Genomic DNA, 17,220 nt, shown 5'->3' with positions numbered 1-17,220 from the left:
TTCTCACACCTCCTTTCCAGGGCAGAGTAACCCAGTGCCCCGCCCCTTTCCTGTCATCTTTGGGTCACCGCGGCGACAAACCGAAGAAGGCGCATCACAATAGGGCGGTGAGTAAGGCTCCCAGTTTGGGGATAAGGTGGTGGGGGAGTTGCCCTTTGGATGGAGGATGAGACACCTGTGATGTGCTGCTGTGTGCTTTTATTCTGTAACCGTTTCAACGAGGGTAAAGCTTGGTTTCCCACTCTAACTTGCCCAGAAAAGGTTCAGATTTATTCTCTGTGAGTCACAAGCCCTCTGACACCCCTGATTTTGGGGTATGGGCTGGAGGGGACCTGAGATTTCACTTAGTTTGTCAATGTGGGTTAGTGTGCTGTGCCTAACCTCGGTCTTTCCCGGGTTCCCATGTCTTTTTTTTTTTTTTTTTTTTTTTATCTCTTTAAAATTTTGAGTCTTAGCCTCTTATTGGTATTTGGAGTCCACGACCAGGCTATAAAAAAGTTTTCCACTTTGTGCATTTAGTATAGGAAATTATTTTATAGCCATGTAAGAGTCTGCACGCTTTTTATTTCAGCTAACAATCTGAATGAAGCAGTACAGTGTATTGATTGGCAGTTGGGTTTCTTTCTGTTCTTGCCTGCCTCCCACTCTTCTCTTGCCCCACCAGCCCAATTTGATCCAAACTTTTTAGAGAGGGGTTTAGGGATGAATTTTGAATGAAATAGACTGTAGAAATTGGATGGAAAGATAAAATAAGACATGTGAATGTAAAGACTGAACAAGTTTCTGCGCTGGAGAGTCCATCTAGAACTCAACCGTGGGCATTGAACCAAGGACTGATGCTGAATATTAAGCAGAAAGCAGTAGAAAGTACTTGGAAAATTACTAAATGGGAGGTAAAGATGAGTTAATATAGTTTTCGAGGACAGTTAATTTTGGAGATTTTAGGCTTAATCGTTTTTTCTAACACAGAGGTTAGTACTCAGCGCTTATTCTTATGGGTTGAGAAAAGGTAAGAAGGAAGCTTCAGGAACATGAGGGTGGTTAGGACCCAGAGCAACGGAGTTCAGAAAGTTCTGCGAGATGTTTTGCTTGTTAGACATTTTTTCACACTATTCAAACTTCCAGGTAGGCTTTTTACCTCCTGTATTATCCTCCCACAAGTCTGAATTTTGTTCTGTTCTTCACAAAGACTTGTGTATTTTTTTAAACATTAAATGAAATCACAAAGAACTGTGGTCTGCTTTGTGACCATTTACATTTAAATGGTCTCATGGAGTGTACAACTGAACTGGAGATACTCTGTCTCTCAGAGAGATAAGAATGAGTAAGTTTCACATGCCTTCAGGTACTAGGCAGATAATGAGCATGTCAGTGCGCTAGAGAGCTTCTCTCCTCTGAGCCGTATTCAGTCCGTCTGATTAATTGTATGAATGTGCAGTCAGTTGTCAGCCTTCTTAAAAGAATATAGGAACTCTAGAATTTTAAGTGCGACTTCCTGATATTTGAAATATTGACAAGTAAAACAAAGATACCTTCATGTGACCCAGCCAAACCCAGTTGTATTTTAACATAAAAGTATTTTAGAGCTATGTTTTATGTCTTGGTTTAGGAAGCTGTATATAGGTCAGAATTAATTTTATAACTAGAAACAAGCTTAAGTCAACTATGTCAGTTTGGAATTACAAATTTTTAGAAAGACTGTGAAAAAATGTCAGCTCTTAATAAAATAGTTTAGTGCCCTTTAAATATAGGGCTACAGATTAAACAGATAATTTCTAAAGTAGTCTCTCATTGTCTGTCTACACTTTTGTTTTTTTTGTAGTTTATTGCTGGTTTGAAATCATTAAATGGAAAAAAAAATCTATAAATAAGAAGCACATAATTTTTAAATTGCATACTATTCCAAGTTCAATGATAAAATCGTGTTTCTCACACTACCCTGCCTGGAATGTAAACCACCCCTTTCTCCAGTGAATCTGACTAGGATATGCTCCCATCCATCTGCTACTTTAGTAGTAATTTGTTTATCAGACTGACTGATAATTTTACAGTGTGGTCAAGAACCCTTATTTTATTTAATGATGGCCCACAGTACAAAAGTAGTGCTGTTACTAATTCGTCTATGTCAACAAGAAGCCATAATATGCTGCTTGTATGTGAGAAAAGTGAACATCCCTAACTTTATAGGGAAAGAAAAAAATCATGCTAAAGTTGCTAAGATGTATACTCTAGTCACAGAAATGTTTTACTAGGGTATATTACAATTTTCCTATCTTACTGTTAATTATTGTTACTGTGCCTAACCAGTAAAGTTTCCCATAGATATGTATACATGAGAATTCATTTGGTACTTGTCACAGTTGCAAGCATATACTGATAACCTTGAAATATATACTTTAAGAGGGACTATATTAACATTTTACTACGGGAATAACTGAAGAAACTTTATTGATTTGTGCTTATTATTTGATTTATAAGTATCTTAAAAGAGTATATTAGTTTATTTAGAAGGTCTTTATTACACTTGTACCTAATATGTAAAATTAAGTCCAGGATACCCTCTATAGTCCATCTCAGGATTTGAATACTTAGTATTTGCTATACCTTACCACACTGTCCCTGGGTATTGACTTTTACCAGAGGACATATGGATCCCCTGGTGCGTGGGGAGAGTGTGAAGCTTGGGAATGGGATAAAGAAAGTGTGATGTGAAACAGACATTCTTGTGGTGCCTCTTCTTTACAGAAAGCATTGATTTAAATTGTTTTTTCTAGTAAGAAGAATGGGTACTTTGATTAAACTTTGTGTCATAGTATGACTTAGTGGCATTTGTGGAATTGAACCTTGTGGATTAAAATTCATTTACGCACTAGTAGGAAGTATTTTAATCACATAATCTGCTCAAGCTCTGTTGGGCTGTGAGGAATGGGAGTTTATAGGTCACTCAAGTCCCAAGAGGTCGATCTTGCAAAGTAAGAGTCTTTATCTTAGTGGTAAAGTCATGAGAGCCAGGTAAGGAACAGTTTCAAAAAGGAAGAAGGACTAGCTAAATACTCCTTTGTTACTGTGCAGTTGTACACACTGGACTGACTTCCACAACTGAGTTTATTATAAATTATAACTGTATGAAGTCTGCAAAGGATATTGTTTTTTAAGTCATGACTTTGGGGGGTGGGTCATATACTAGATTTTCTTATGTTTAATCCAGTCTTTTTAAGTTCAGCAAGGCTAATATCTCTTCATCAGTTCCCTGCTTCTCTCTAGAGCAAGAGGTGAAAAGAGAAGATGTGTTACATTTATAAAATACTCCTATCTGAGAGTTTTAAAACCATTTTTTATTTTGTTTATTATTTTCATTTATTACATCCTCACTGCTCTCCTGGCTCCTTGGCCCCAACCTACCCTCTCCTCCAGATCCACTCCTCCTCTGTTTCCCTTCAGAAAAGGACAGGGCTCCCAGGGATAGCAGCTGTACATAGAATATCAAGACAAGACTAGGAACATACCTCATATTAACCTGAATGAAGCAACCCAGTAGGAGGAAAAGGGTCCCAAAATGAGGCAAAAGAAAAAGAGTCAGAGACGGCCCCTGCTCCCACTGTTAAGAGTCCCACAAGAACACCAAGCTGTACAACCATAACATACAGAGGACCTAGGTTAGACCATACAGGCTCCCTGATTGTCAGTTCAGTTTCTGTGAGCTCCTAAACGCCCAGGTTAGGAAACTTTGTTTTAGGGATTTGTCATATATTTGTGTGGATTGTCTTGCTGTCGGGGGAGGGGAGTGGAACGTCGTTTTTTCCCCATGTTTCTATGGTAACTTATGAAGAAGGAAATGTTTGTTTGCAAGTAGCTTTCATCCCCCTTCCCCTTCCACTCTCTGAAGTTATTTTTCCAATGAGGATTAGAAGAAGGGGTTGAATGTACTTTCCTCAGTGCCTTTGGTTCTTTTTTTTGGGTGTCCTGTTTCTTAGAAGATACATTTTCAATATATTCATCTGTATGGTAGGTTTATCTGAGCAGGCTGGACCTCTGTGAGGGAGAAGGAAATGGAACACCTACATTTCTAACTGGGTAAGTGTAATTTACAATTGAAGTGGTTTACAATTTAGCCTGTGGTTTGGGTTATATTTTTAATCCTCATCTATCTAACTCCTTTATTGTTTCTTTGTTGGTCTGAAGTAAAATTGTGGCCGTCATTGGCTGTGGGGAAAGAGATAGCTACAGATGTTTGTTATAGAGGAAGTTACAAGTTAGGCATCCCTAATCCCAAATGTGAACTCTGAAATGCTGCAAAATCTAAGTCCTTCTGAGCATCCACCTATTCACCAATCTAAAGGTTTGTTTCATGTATTAAATTACCTTAAGAGGATGTGTGTAGGCTATTTATAAAATGTAAAAGAGCTTGTGTTTAGTCTTTGTTGGATCCAAGATAATTCAATTCATATATGCAAACATCCCAGACCTTTAGAAAAAAAATCCACAAGTAATCTGGAATCTGAAATACTTTGGGCCCAGGCATTTCAGATAAGGATTACTTAACCTGTTTTAGAGTTTTGTTTTTCTCTCTTTAGTTGAATGTTTAATAGGATTCAAGCTAATGTTGCAGTTTCCTTACTATTTCCTCCTAGTTTACTTTGTGGTCCTTTACACTGGTAACCTCTTTGCAAAACAGGTAACAAACTAGAACTCAGAGGTAGAAAGTCAACAGCTAGAACTCAAAGCAACTCTCTAGAGATGCTCTCTAGGGAAAGATTAAAAGGGTGGGAGTTTACAGGCAGTGGGAATGCAGTGAGTTAAATACAGCTGTAGGATATTTGGATGTCAGATTTTTTTAGATTAGAATAGTTAGAATCTGTGATCGAGTTGTGGAATCTGAATAACTCCAGAATCTGGGACATTTATTATCCCAAGTATTTTGGTTAATAGCTACTTTACTCATATTTGAAACAGTAAATCATAAAGAGGAAAGAGCTTGTTACATATACAACCTTATGTCACAGATTTCTGAAGATTGTGAGGTATCATTGCTTTATCTTTGCCAGTAAAAGCAAAGATACATTTCTTTACTAATAATTTAATTGTATTCTGTTTAAAAATGTAGTGTACCTGATTATATGACCTTAAAGTCCCAGGAGGATTAGTGCTAACCACCCCATGAATATAAAGTCGTTAGCTGCTTAAGCTCTTGCTATAAAATAGAGTAATATTTCTGTATAACCTACACACAATAAATCCTATATATTCTTTAAGTCATCTTGAGATTATTTAATGCTTAACTCAATGTAAATTCTATGCAAATAGTTGTTCTATATTTAGAGAATAATGACAAAAACTGTACAATCTTGAGTTGGTTAAATCTGTGAGTATTGAACATGAGAATACAAAAGGTTAACTACTCATTGTAGATGAAAGAAATGGCATATTAATACTTAGGGACATAAAAAAATTAACATTTTGTATTTGTCTGGGTATGAGAGTCTGTCATAGTGAATGACTGATTAAAGTACTACTTGACTAGATACTATGAATAATAATTTTCTAAGGTAATTTAAAATTGTCATATTTTTATTGAGCTATTTGGAATCATTTAGATTTGAGTTTAAAGCTCACTGTTAGCTCTTTGATGCTAAAATTACTTAATCTCTTTAATAATTTGTTTCTTCACATGAAAATGTGTACAGAATATAATAGTTAGGGATTTAAAGATAAAGGAAGAGTATTCTAAAATATGTAAATAATAGAACAATATATTAATATAAACTTTTAGCACTTTGGTTTTGATTTGTGCACAGAAGATAGCATATTGGCATTGTTGCTCCTACACCCCTGCCTACCTACCAGTGTTCTTGAAACACATCCACCAATTAACTTATGTACATATTTGCTGATATTTAAAAAGGACACACTCAAAATTTTATTTATAGCATTTGATAGTATAATTCTTCTACTGTAATTATACAAATTTCCTTTTTCTTTATTCTGATAAACATTGAACAGTAGGAAGCCCTGCTTGTTTTCAATGTTGGTATTCACTTTCTGGTATTTTTAGTCTATATAATTTGAATGCCAGGTAGAAAAGAAGAGGGGTATTTTGAAAGTTGTCTATTAGAATTTTTTTTAAACCAAAACATTTATTAAATTATTTTATTTTCCACTTTAAGATATTTGATTATTATTACTTGTAGAGAGTAGAACATTCTGGATTTTTTTGTTTGCAGATTATCTTAAATGCCAACCTAAAAGTAACTTTAAGTTTGCTGTTATTGTGGGTGGGTAGGTGGTAATGGGTTATAGAGGATGAACATACACAGAGCATATGTGAAGATCAGAGGGTAGTATGTGAAATTAGTACTCTTCTTCCTCCTTCACATGGGTCCTGGGGGTTGAACTCAGGTCATCAAGCTTGCAGTATAAGCACCTTTGTTCACTGAGCCCTCTTGTCTGTCCTCCACCCCCCATAAAAATAAACTTTAAAGCTCAGTTACCTAAGAAAGAATCGCAGGTAAAAGTTTTTACAATAAATAATTTTTATGTTTTTCTCATTTTTGGATGGGCATACAAAGTGCTGATTTATTTTTAAAGTAATTATTTCATTCAAGGTAGTTTGTTTTACAGAGCATGGGTCTGAATTTAGTTTTCTAATGTCTAGAAAGCAAATGGTGGTGTCTGCTCTTTAAACTCTTCATTTATTCATTTAGAGGCTATATGTGTGTTTGTATATATATATGTGTGCTTTTTCAGTGCTGAAGATCAAACCCAGGGCCTTGTGCTCTGACATGCTAGCAGCCTCAGTTGCTGAGCTGCATCCCTAGATAGATACAGCTGCTTATAGAATACTATAACTTCCTGTATGATAGTTAACTGTAGGATACTCTTTAGTCTTTGTATTAAGTTCTTCTACATTGCTAGTTTTTCCTTTAAAAGACAATATTTAGTTATTAAAGACTAGTGGAACTATCAAACTATAATAGACAAAATTTAAATTATTTAATGCTTTAAAAAATTGGAAGAGAAAACTGAAGCAAACATGGATCAATACCTCTTAGCTGATTAAGGTAGTAAGTTGTACCTAGTAATTGGAAGACTGAGCCTATAATATAGATAGAAAGTTTGCTGAGTGTTTTGTTCCAGTGCTGTCTCTCGTGGGCTGCATGTGCTACTTTAGGAGGTTTGTGAAAAATGTTTATCATGTAGGAAGGAGACATTAAAACTTCTGTTTATATTGGACTTTTAGTGCATGATTTTTTCATTTTCCTTTTTAAAAAAATTCTTACCATATATTTATTATTGCTATGATAGGATGTATGAGTTATACATATGCTTTGTGTTAGTTGAGCTAGAACGCATTAAAAGGTAAAAGCTGCTATATTTTAGATATCTATGCATCCCTAGTGAATGATACTATTTAACAGCCTTAAATCGCTGTTACTTTTGAAATTGTTTTATGATGAGAACTTATGAAATGCTTTGATGAAAAATTTATTCTACAAACTTTGCTTGAATAATTGTGTTAAAGTATATGATAACTACTTTAAAAGTTTATCTCATAAACTCAAGTATTCATTTTTCTAATACTTCAGTTACCATTGGTTATCATTCAAACACTTTGGTTATCGTTAAACAGAAACATTGATAAGTTAAACAGCTGATTTAAAATTTCTTCTCTTCCCACTTTTGGCCATTTTGGGTGTGTGGGGGGTGTGTGGTTGTAAATTGTATGTTTAAAATAAACCCTTTATTTTGTGTTATAAAATTTATAGTTTACTACCTATCTTTTTATGATATCTAATCAGATGATTCTTGGAAGTCTGTATTCTCAGTTCCAGTTTTTGATTTCTTTGGTGGGTCTTTGCTAAAAACTTGAATATATGGGTACTGATTGTACATTCTTGTTTCTTATACAAGAATTCTTTGCCTTTGAAAGATTGTTGTTAGCTTTTTTTAAAGACTTACTTTAATTATGTGTGTCTGCATGTTTCTGTGTCTCTTGAGTGTATGTATACATGGCTGTGCACTGATACACATATATGCACATGGAGGACAGAAGAGGGCACCCCATTCTTTTGAGCTGGACTTAAGGGTGATTGTTGGATGCCTGGCTTATGTGGGTGCTGGGATCCAAATGGATTGTATGGTTAAGTACTTTTAACCAGGGAGCCATCTCTTTAACTCCCAAGGCTTAGAAGGTTTTTGTTTGTTTGTTTGTTTGTTTGTTTTAAATGTGAATCTTAGTGGTTTTGGTTTTTATTCTGAAAATCAGTGTTTACTCATTGTTTTTCCTTTTTTAATGTTCTACTCTGAACATTTTGATTTCTGGAATCTTAGGAAAGCAAGTCCTTAGCTCTGTTTTAGAATTTTATTTGTCATCTTTTTCTCTCTCACTGTTTTGAAATGTCACTACTTTGTATTAGCTGAGTCTGACATTTTGATGAGTTGTGTATTAAGTCTGAGAGATGGTATAGTATAGTTGAAAAATTACCAAATTTGACTGTAGAGGCATGGATCATAGCTTTAATTGGGTATGTAATAGGTGCTAAAGCAAATTTTACTGAACTCAATCTTAATAAATGTCTTTGAGTATAAAAAATTGTTTATTCTCAAAATGCAACATTGCCCAGATTCCTAAGTTATGAAGATATCTAGAGAGTGTTTTCCTGTTATCATGTATTTTGTCCCAAGTCAACTTTTGGATTGTTTAAAATGAAGAGGAAAACATAACTTCTTTTATGAAAAAGGCTGTAATATTTTGCTTCTGTACTGGCAAATCTAGTAGCTACCAGCCTTCCTGGTCATTACAGCTGCTCAACTTCAAGAACTTGATGCCATGTCAAACCCCAAAGAAATAGCTATAACATAGGCACATGTGGCTATTTAATTTTAAGAGAGAGTTAAAAATCCACTTCATTTAGGTATAGTTGCCTAGGTCTGGAATCTTTGAGTACCAAAGAGACTGAGACAGACCAATCACTAAGATGGATACTAGTTTGAGCTACATAGTAAGTTTAAAGCTAGCCTAGATTACATGGTGATACTTTTGTCTAGAGAAACCAAACCAAATTATTCAGTTGAAGTAGACACTATCTTTTTGAGCCAGGTGTGGTGCCACATACCTTTAATTTCATCACTGAGGAGGCAGAGGCAAGAGGATCTTTGTGAGTTCAAGGCCAGTCTGTTCAACATGGTGAGTTGCATAGAGATCCTGTCTTAAAAACAAAACAAAGTGAAAAGAAAATACAGACATGCTGAGCAGTGGTGGTGCATACCCTTCATCCCAGGGCTGGGAGAGCCGAGGTATACTTCCTTCACACCTAAACCTCCCCAAACAGTATCACCAAGTGGGGAGCAAGTATTCAAACAGCTGAACCTGTATGAGAGACACCTCATTCAAACTACCACATAGTGTGCTCTTTAGCTTAAGTTTCTAATATAAGGAAGTCTTCCTTTTTTTTGGTTAGTTTTATTCCAAGGTATTTATGCATGTCTTTTTTTTTTTTTTTTGAAGCAATTGCAAATGAGGTTGTTTACCTGTTTCATTCCCAATTTGTTACTAGTATATAGGAAGGTTGTAGTAGCCAAATTTCATAATAGCTCCATGCTTACTCTTTAGACATGATAGATTAAAACATTTTGTTTTCATATAGTTCTTTCTGTTGTAGAGCACTATAATCTATAATCATGAGCACTCACATCATGAGACACTTTCTAGACAAGCAAGAAATACAAAAGGAATGATAGTTGAGAAGGAAATGATAATTAGGTCAAAATGAAGCTGCATTAATAAAAACTGAAAAATACATAGCATTTGAAAAGCATCATGAAAGAAAAACAATGTCAGTAATTTAGAGCCTGCTGCTTCTTAGAGTTGAATAGAATGTAAGTATTTCAGTACCTTCTAGGAATTTTGTCTGTTAATCCTATGTCAAGCTGGTTTGCTTTGATTTTAAAATATTTCTGGTTTTGTAGGTGTAACTCTTTGGACATAAGAAGAAGAAAAAATAGAATCATTTAGAAAACAAAGTGATATTTTATCTTAAAATTGAATCTTTTCGTGAGTTAAAGATCTTATAAATAACTACATAGGATTTGTTGTTCATTTAGTTATAAACATGTTGAACATGATACACAGATGTTTGGAAATAGTTGGAATTCAGAAAAAAACTTTAAATATTTATTGTACTGGTCGAAACAGGAAAAGAACAATTTTTAAAATGTATTAATATCTTGATTAAGAAATGAATGAATCTCATGCTTAGGTACACACACACAGAAAGGAACACAAGCTGGCCAACAAGGAATAGATACAGCCTTAGCAGTTTGAAGATCGAGGCATGATTTCCAGGACTAGGCTTGCCTGGGATTCATAGCAAGCCCTGTCAAGAAAAAAAGCAAAATAAAGGGAAAGGGAGGAAGGAAGGAAAGGAGAGAAGGGGGATGCAAGTGGGACACAGGGGAGGAAATGAGGCAGAGAATGAGAGATAAGTGAACAAGTAATTTTAATACAAAATCTATGAAGTGCAGCACTTTAGGTGTTGGGAAAAAACTCAGCTGGCAAAGTGCTTGCCATTCAGGCCTGAGGTCTGAGTTCAGTCCCCAAGCCCCATTAAAGAAAAAAAATTACATGTTTATAATCTTAGTGCAAGGAAGTTGAAGACACGGAGCTCTCTGGGGCTTGCTGGCCATCCAGTGTAACCTAATACAGTTCCAGGCTAACTGAGAGAGATTACCTTAAAAGAGGGGGAACTGTGTCCTGTGGAGTGGCAGTTTGAACTCCATCTTCCACATTCATAGTGCATGCACACACAAAAAATATAGCTTGGAGGCTGAGGTGAGGGTGTAATTCAGTGGTAGAGCATTTCCTGTCATGAATAAAACCTTAGCTTTCCCTTTTCACTCCTTCTCTGCCCTCATGGCTCTGCTCCCGTCTGTCTGCCTCTACCCCATCTCTAGCCCCTCACTCCCATCTCTTCCCCCAAATAAACCCCCTTTATACCAGGAAAAACACACACACACACACACACACACACACACACACACACACACACACACACACACACCTTAGCTTTGATCCCTTGCACTGTAAAAATAAACTCTTACTTTGATTGCAACAAATCAGAAAAGAATAAACTTTTCTTATTTGAATTGAAATTGAATAAATTCTCAATTTGATATTTGAAAGGGCTTCTGTGTGAAGTAGGCAACCATCTTTGAGGGATATTGGGGAAACCTAGGGCTATTTGATATCTTTTTTTGTTGTTTTTTTGGGTTTTTTCTTTTGGGGGGTCGGGGGGGGGGGTTTGAGACAGGGTTTCTCTGTGTAGCCCTGGCTGTCCTGGAACTCACTCTGTAGACCAGGCTGGCCTTGAACTCAGAAATCCGCCTGCCTCTGCCTCCCAAATGCTGGGATTAAAGGTGTGTACCACCACGCCCGGCTGCTATTTGATATCTTTAAAAACATTTTCAGAGGATTTATACTTACTTTCCACCCTACATATCTATCTCTCTTCCTCTGTCTCTCCCTCTGCTCCTCTCTGTGTGTGTGTGTGTGTGTGTGTGTGTGTGTGTGTGTGTGTGTGTGTGTGTGTGTGTGTGTGAAGATAGAACTCAGACAAGAATGAGCTAAATCCACCCTACATATCTATCTCTCTTCCTCTGTCTCTCCCTCTGCTCCTCTGTGTGTGTGTGTGTGTGTGTGTGTGTGTGTGTGAAGATAGAACTCAGACAAGAATGAGCTAAATCCAAAGCCCTATTTTTCCTTTTTTGGTTTATAATGCTTATGTGCAGGTATTGTCATTAGATTTAAATTGAATTATAATTTTTTTCCATCAGTGCTCTTTGCCATGACTGAATTGTAGGTTCAGTTGTATTATAATTCTCTTTTAAGATAAGCCACTATAAAGAAGTCTTATAAATATTTATACTTTGTATTTCCTCTGCATTAGTGGATCATAATACATGCCCTTTGGGTTCTTTCGTCATAATTACTTAATTAGAACATTTTATAAAAGCTATATTCAGGTTACAGTAAATTGTACTAAGCCATGGGGACAAACATAAATTATACTTTGTTTTTGTCCTCAAGGATCTTGAAGTATTTGAGGGACAAATGGCAGAAACATTTTGCTAGTCTATATGTGTTAATCATTGTACATAAACAAAACAGGATTATACTTAGGCAGCTATTAAAGAAGAAAAATTCTATTAAAGAAAATTTCTATGACAAAGCCACTTCTAAATACTTTATTTACCAGATGTTGTTAATTTATCATTATATAAACCATTATTAGAAAATTCAAATAGTATAAGAAAGAATACAACGGAAACTAAATTTCCCCTTGATTTCTACTTGATATTTCCAGACATTCTTTTAAATCTGGCTTCTCTAAAGCTTTTAATAATAGTTCATGTGTGACAGTAGTGGCTCCAAATACTTAATGTGTTATGTATGTTATTAGATGTATCCCAGCTCTTTGCAGCACTGCTCATTTCTCTTTGCCATCTGCTCTAACACTGTCTAATTTCTCATTTTAGTGTTCTTCTTAGCTCAAGCTGACTTTTCATTTTACTTTTGATACTTGTCATTTATCTCCGGAGATTCCTTTTGCTACTCATCAAGATTCTTCTCTCAGATCTTTGGGTCTGTGAGCCTTTGTTTGAATATAGTCATAAAGAGTGCTTTGAAGTTTGGAACACAGCATCTGGGTCCACATGGAGTCGGGTTTTTATCATATCCTCTTTATTGTCATGTTTCTTGGCATGCTACAATTTTTAGTTGAAATTTGGCTGTTAAGGTATTCTCATAAGGGTTGTTGTTCTAATGACAACTATTTAGCCTGGAGTCAGGCAGACTTACCTCCCCTGTACTGTATAGTAGTTCTGTCAGGCCAGTTCTTCCCTTTTAAAGTTTCTTTCTCATTGGCTTCAGATCTGGGAGCAAGTCTGTGGAAGAAATTTCTTCCTGTACCTATTGTTATTTGATGTTAGCTAAGAATTTGGACAAAGATTATAGTCAGATTTTTTAATTCACCTTTTCTGTGTCCTTTTTGGGGGGAGCGGGTGGTGAGTGGGAAATAAACCCTTTGTTTCCAGCTTAGTTGCTAGTGGTCTCTGTTCATTAACATCCTAACAGTAAAGGTGTCAGTTTTCTGCTGCTTGTGTTATATACGATTAAGGAATACAACAAGTTAAGAAATATCAAATCATAGATCTTGTGTTATGCAACTTTGGAGGGTAGATTCTTCCTAGTGAAGATTCTTCTGTGGTCTACATTTTTTTGGGGGGGGATATTATTGGGATTATCCAGGTCTATCTCCCCTGCATGTAGAATTTACAATAAACCAATGATCTAAACAAAGTTTATACTCAGATTTTGGGTCTTTACCTTTTCATGTTTTCCCCTCAATTTCATTATATATGCTTTAAATTTCTACCTGCACTTGCAGTGTTGAGAATTCTCTTCCATGTTGAGCTGCATGGCTTCTTGGTTTTTATTCACCCTATTTGAGAGTGAAATAGAAGAATCTAAGCAGAAAATCTTGTAGCTGAACTCAGGCTCTGTTCCTTTTCTTTCACTGCGATTTGATTTTGAGATTTTTTTCTAGTTTTAAATAGGCTTAATTTTTTAAAAAAATTTATGTGTATGAATGTTTTGCCTGCATGCATGTTTGTGTAACACTTGGGTGCCTGGTGACATGGAAGCTAGAAAAGGACATTGATTCCCTGGAACTGAAGTTATAGATGCTTGTAATCCATTGGTGACAGGTTGGTGCTGGAATCTAACCAGTGTTCTTAACCACTGAGCCATTCTCCAGCCCGTTTTAAACAGGCTCTTAAAAATAGTCTTTCCAGGTTTAAATTGTTGCTTTCTATAAAGAAGCTTACCCAACTACATTTATTAAACAAATTAGTTTTTGTTCTTTGGATTTCTGTTTGGGGTGTGTGTGTGTGTGTGTAGGTGTCAAGATAGCTTGCAGGAATCCAGTTTCCTCCTTTCATTACATGACTCCCAGAGCACCATTACCTACAGCCTTCATTACTTTCTCCTGCATAAAAGATCTTTCTCTCTAATATTCACTACACTTTAATTTCTAGTTTGAAGGACAAAAATAGGCACTGGGGAGATGTCCTAATTGATAAGTTTCGTGCTGTGAAAGCATGAGGACCTGAATTCACATCTCTTTCATACATGTGAAATGGCAGGAATAGGAGCATGTGGCTATAACACTAGTGCACTAGAAGCTGAATTTTCAGAGTTCACTGACCTGTCAGTCTATCCTGTCAGTGAATACAATGAGAAACTGTCTCTAAAGATGAGGCGGAGAACAATTGAAGGAAATTCACATCAACCTCTGTCTTCCACAGTCATGTGCATACAGGTGCGTGTGCACCTACATATGTGTGTACATGTGCATCTATGCGCACACGTGCGCCCCCCCCCCCCATAATTTCACATTAATAGAAAATCTCTCATGTAGCAACCTGTCTAAACTGAGCCTACAGAGATAAAGAATACATAAGACACAAGAGGGCTGAGGTTTAAAGGTACATCTGCTGGTAATAAGGAGCAAACATTAATTCCTATATATGCAGCTGGGTACATTAGAGAAGATCATGGGGCTTTGGTTAAATTGGATTTTAATCTTAGCTCTAAAATTTCTTCATAATATACAAACAAGATAAAGTAGGGCTGTTTACTAAGTAGAAGGAAACATATGAACTTGTTAGCTCACTGATAGTGATAACAGTAAGTTGTCTCCTTACACTTTTTATTTTGTTGTTGTTGTTTTTTTTTTAATGTTCTTCTTTGGGTCATTGTCATTAATTCATACTACCTGGAAATAGTGTCCCAGGGAACACATATTTACTGTTAGAGTTGTTTTTGAGGTTTCTGTTATAACATTTTAACCTCCTCTCTACATAACAGTATCCATCCAAGAGATAGGAATGTAAAAGTCATTGAATCACCTTTCTCCCAGTTGACTCTTGGTAGTCTCCTAAAAAATGTGTACAGACTTAACCAACAGGTCCAGCCTCTGTAATAGAGTATTTCTAAGTTATTTGGAACATAGACCATTTCTGTTGTCTTTAAATATGAACAGGGATGTATTTTGTAGAAATTCTTTTCAGTACTCCAATAATTGCTTTTGAAGCTTCAACAATAGTACACTTTAATTTGTCTGCTGTGACATTGGATATTTGGGATTCAAGTGCCAATTTTTGAAGGAACTTTAAGCAGTTTAGGTATAGGAATTGGAAAGCCATGAAATGTTTTTTAGAAAGGTTTGTTTGTTTGTTTGTTTGTTTGGTCAGTTTTGTTTTTTTAAATTCATTGAAGCAAATGTTCCATTAAATGGTGGTAAGGAGACTAACCAAGAGGATTATTGATAGACGAAAAGGTTGGTTCAGAATGGAGGCAGCAGCAGCTTTATGGATGAAAGGAAAAGAAGGAATCAAAAAAGTTTTGAGCCGGGTGTGGTAGTGCACGCCTTTAATCCCAGCACTCGGGAGGCAGAGGCAGGTGGATTTCTGAGTTCGAGGCCAGCCTGGTCTATAGATTGAATTCCAGGACAGCCAGGGCTATACAGAGAAACCCTGTCTCGAAAAACCAACAACAAAAAAGAAGTTTTGAAGTAGATTTGATAGGGGAAAGTGAGATGTCCAGGATGACTTCAGATTTTTTAACTTGGTGAAAAAAGATGATAATAATAATTGCCATTATTATTGGTAGTAGTAGTAGTAGTAGTAGTAGTAGTAGTAGTAGTGTGTGTGTGTGTGTGTGTGTGTGTGTGTGTGTGTGTGTGTGTGTGTGTGTGAGTGTGTGTGAGTCATCTCATGCATGTGGAGGTCCGAGTACAGTCTTCAGAGTCAGTTCTACCCATTAGGCTGCAAGACTTACATCTGTGCTTTACACAAGGAACCATCTTGCCCAGTCTTTGACTTTTGTGAACAACTTCTCTATCAAATCCAGTTCAGAAGTGAGGCTAGAGAAAGGATGCTAGAGCCAGTGTCAGAAAACCTGGTTCTAGTCAGATTTACATAACTTAGCTAGACAATTTGAAAAGTTACATTTATTTATCATTTGGTTTTATGGTGGTGGTGGTGTGGGGAAGTCTGTGGAGGTTTCACAATACCTGTAAGTAAAATCTGATCTGTTTTCAAGACCAGGACTATATACCAAATTCTCATTGTTTTTGTGATCCTACAGCTGTTCAACATTGTTAACTTAAGCAAAATTACCAAAATTCTGAGGTTGTTTTGTTCTATATATGAGATTATAATGCCACTCTTGCAACATGATTGAGAATATTAAATATTATGTAAAGCTATTGGGGTTTCTTTATAACTTTGGTAGATTTAGTAGTCATAAGCCTCATATATGAGAAAAAAATATTGATAGGTTTCATTGATACAGAATTTTGTGGTAATTGCACTGTAAGGATAACTGTATACACACATTTGTCAGTAAAAATTAACTTTCTGTTCAGCATCAATTTGGTTAAGGAAATAATAACGTTGTTATTTGGTTCTGAGATGTTTTGTGACACTGAGGGAGCTTAGTGGTGGAGCACTTGACTAGCTTCCACGAGGTCCTAAATTTGGAGAAGAAAAAAAAATTGCTTTGTAAGCATCTTAACTTTTGGCAGTTAAGACATATTCCAACTGAAATTTTATGTAAAATAGTCCTTCTATGGATTGTTTTTGTTTTAGGGGTACTGATTGATATTTGACAGCATGAGTTACTTAGATAGTGATGTATACTTGCTCACTGTAAGTGCTGTATTATTAACCTGTTACACAGGGGTAGTAAATTTAGCAGTTACTAATTTGTAGACCTCTACTGGTATATCAGGTGCAAAGTACATTTAAACGATTTCTGGGGTTTATTTTAATCTGATTTGTGACATTTGATGTTTAGTGTTTTGTGATCTACTTAACCACTTTATCACAAGTACACCACAGTAATCTCTAGTATATAAAATTCTATGGCTGTTTTATTCTGCATGGAATAGATTTAAAGGTCAACACTACTCTTTTATGTAGGTTATGGGTGCTACATGTGTGCTTTCAGAGCAGTAGTGTGAGGAAACTTGAAGTGGGATGGCAGGACGGCCTCATCCCTATGACAGTAACTCCAGTGATCCAGAGAATTGGGATCGGAAATTGCATAGTAGACCTCGTAAACTTTATAAACATTCAAGGTAGGTAGAATATATATATATA

At 36.0% G+C, this 17,220-nt stretch overlaps 1 protein-coding gene across 6 annotated transcripts in view; it reads left to right on the top strand.

Moving 5' to 3' along the window:
• Positions 1-17,220, top strand: part of Btbd10 (BTB (POZ) domain containing 10) — a 55,897-nt gene that overhangs the window by 2,549 nt on the left and 36,128 nt on the right. The window contains exons 2-4 of one of the 6 annotated variants that reach the window (NM_133700.2): positions 21-107; positions 4,010-4,074; positions 17,041-17,198. In NM_133700.2, the coding sequence (NP_598461.1) occupies positions 17,098-17,198 (101 nt within the window). In that variant the 5' untranslated portion in view covers positions 21-107; positions 4,010-4,074; positions 17,041-17,097. The other 5 variants (XM_011241890.2, XM_006508160.3, XM_006508161.3 and 2 more) reach the window with 5 other exon arrangements.

This window comes from Mus musculus, chromosome 7 (genome assembly GCF_000001635.26).
Source record: "Mus musculus strain C57BL/6J chromosome 7, GRCm38.p6 C57BL/6J".
NCBI lineage: Eukaryota > Metazoa > Chordata > Mammalia > Rodentia > Muridae > Mus > Mus musculus.
Note: the sequence above shows the minus strand (reverse complement) of the source record. Positions and strands in the feature narration are given on the sequence as shown.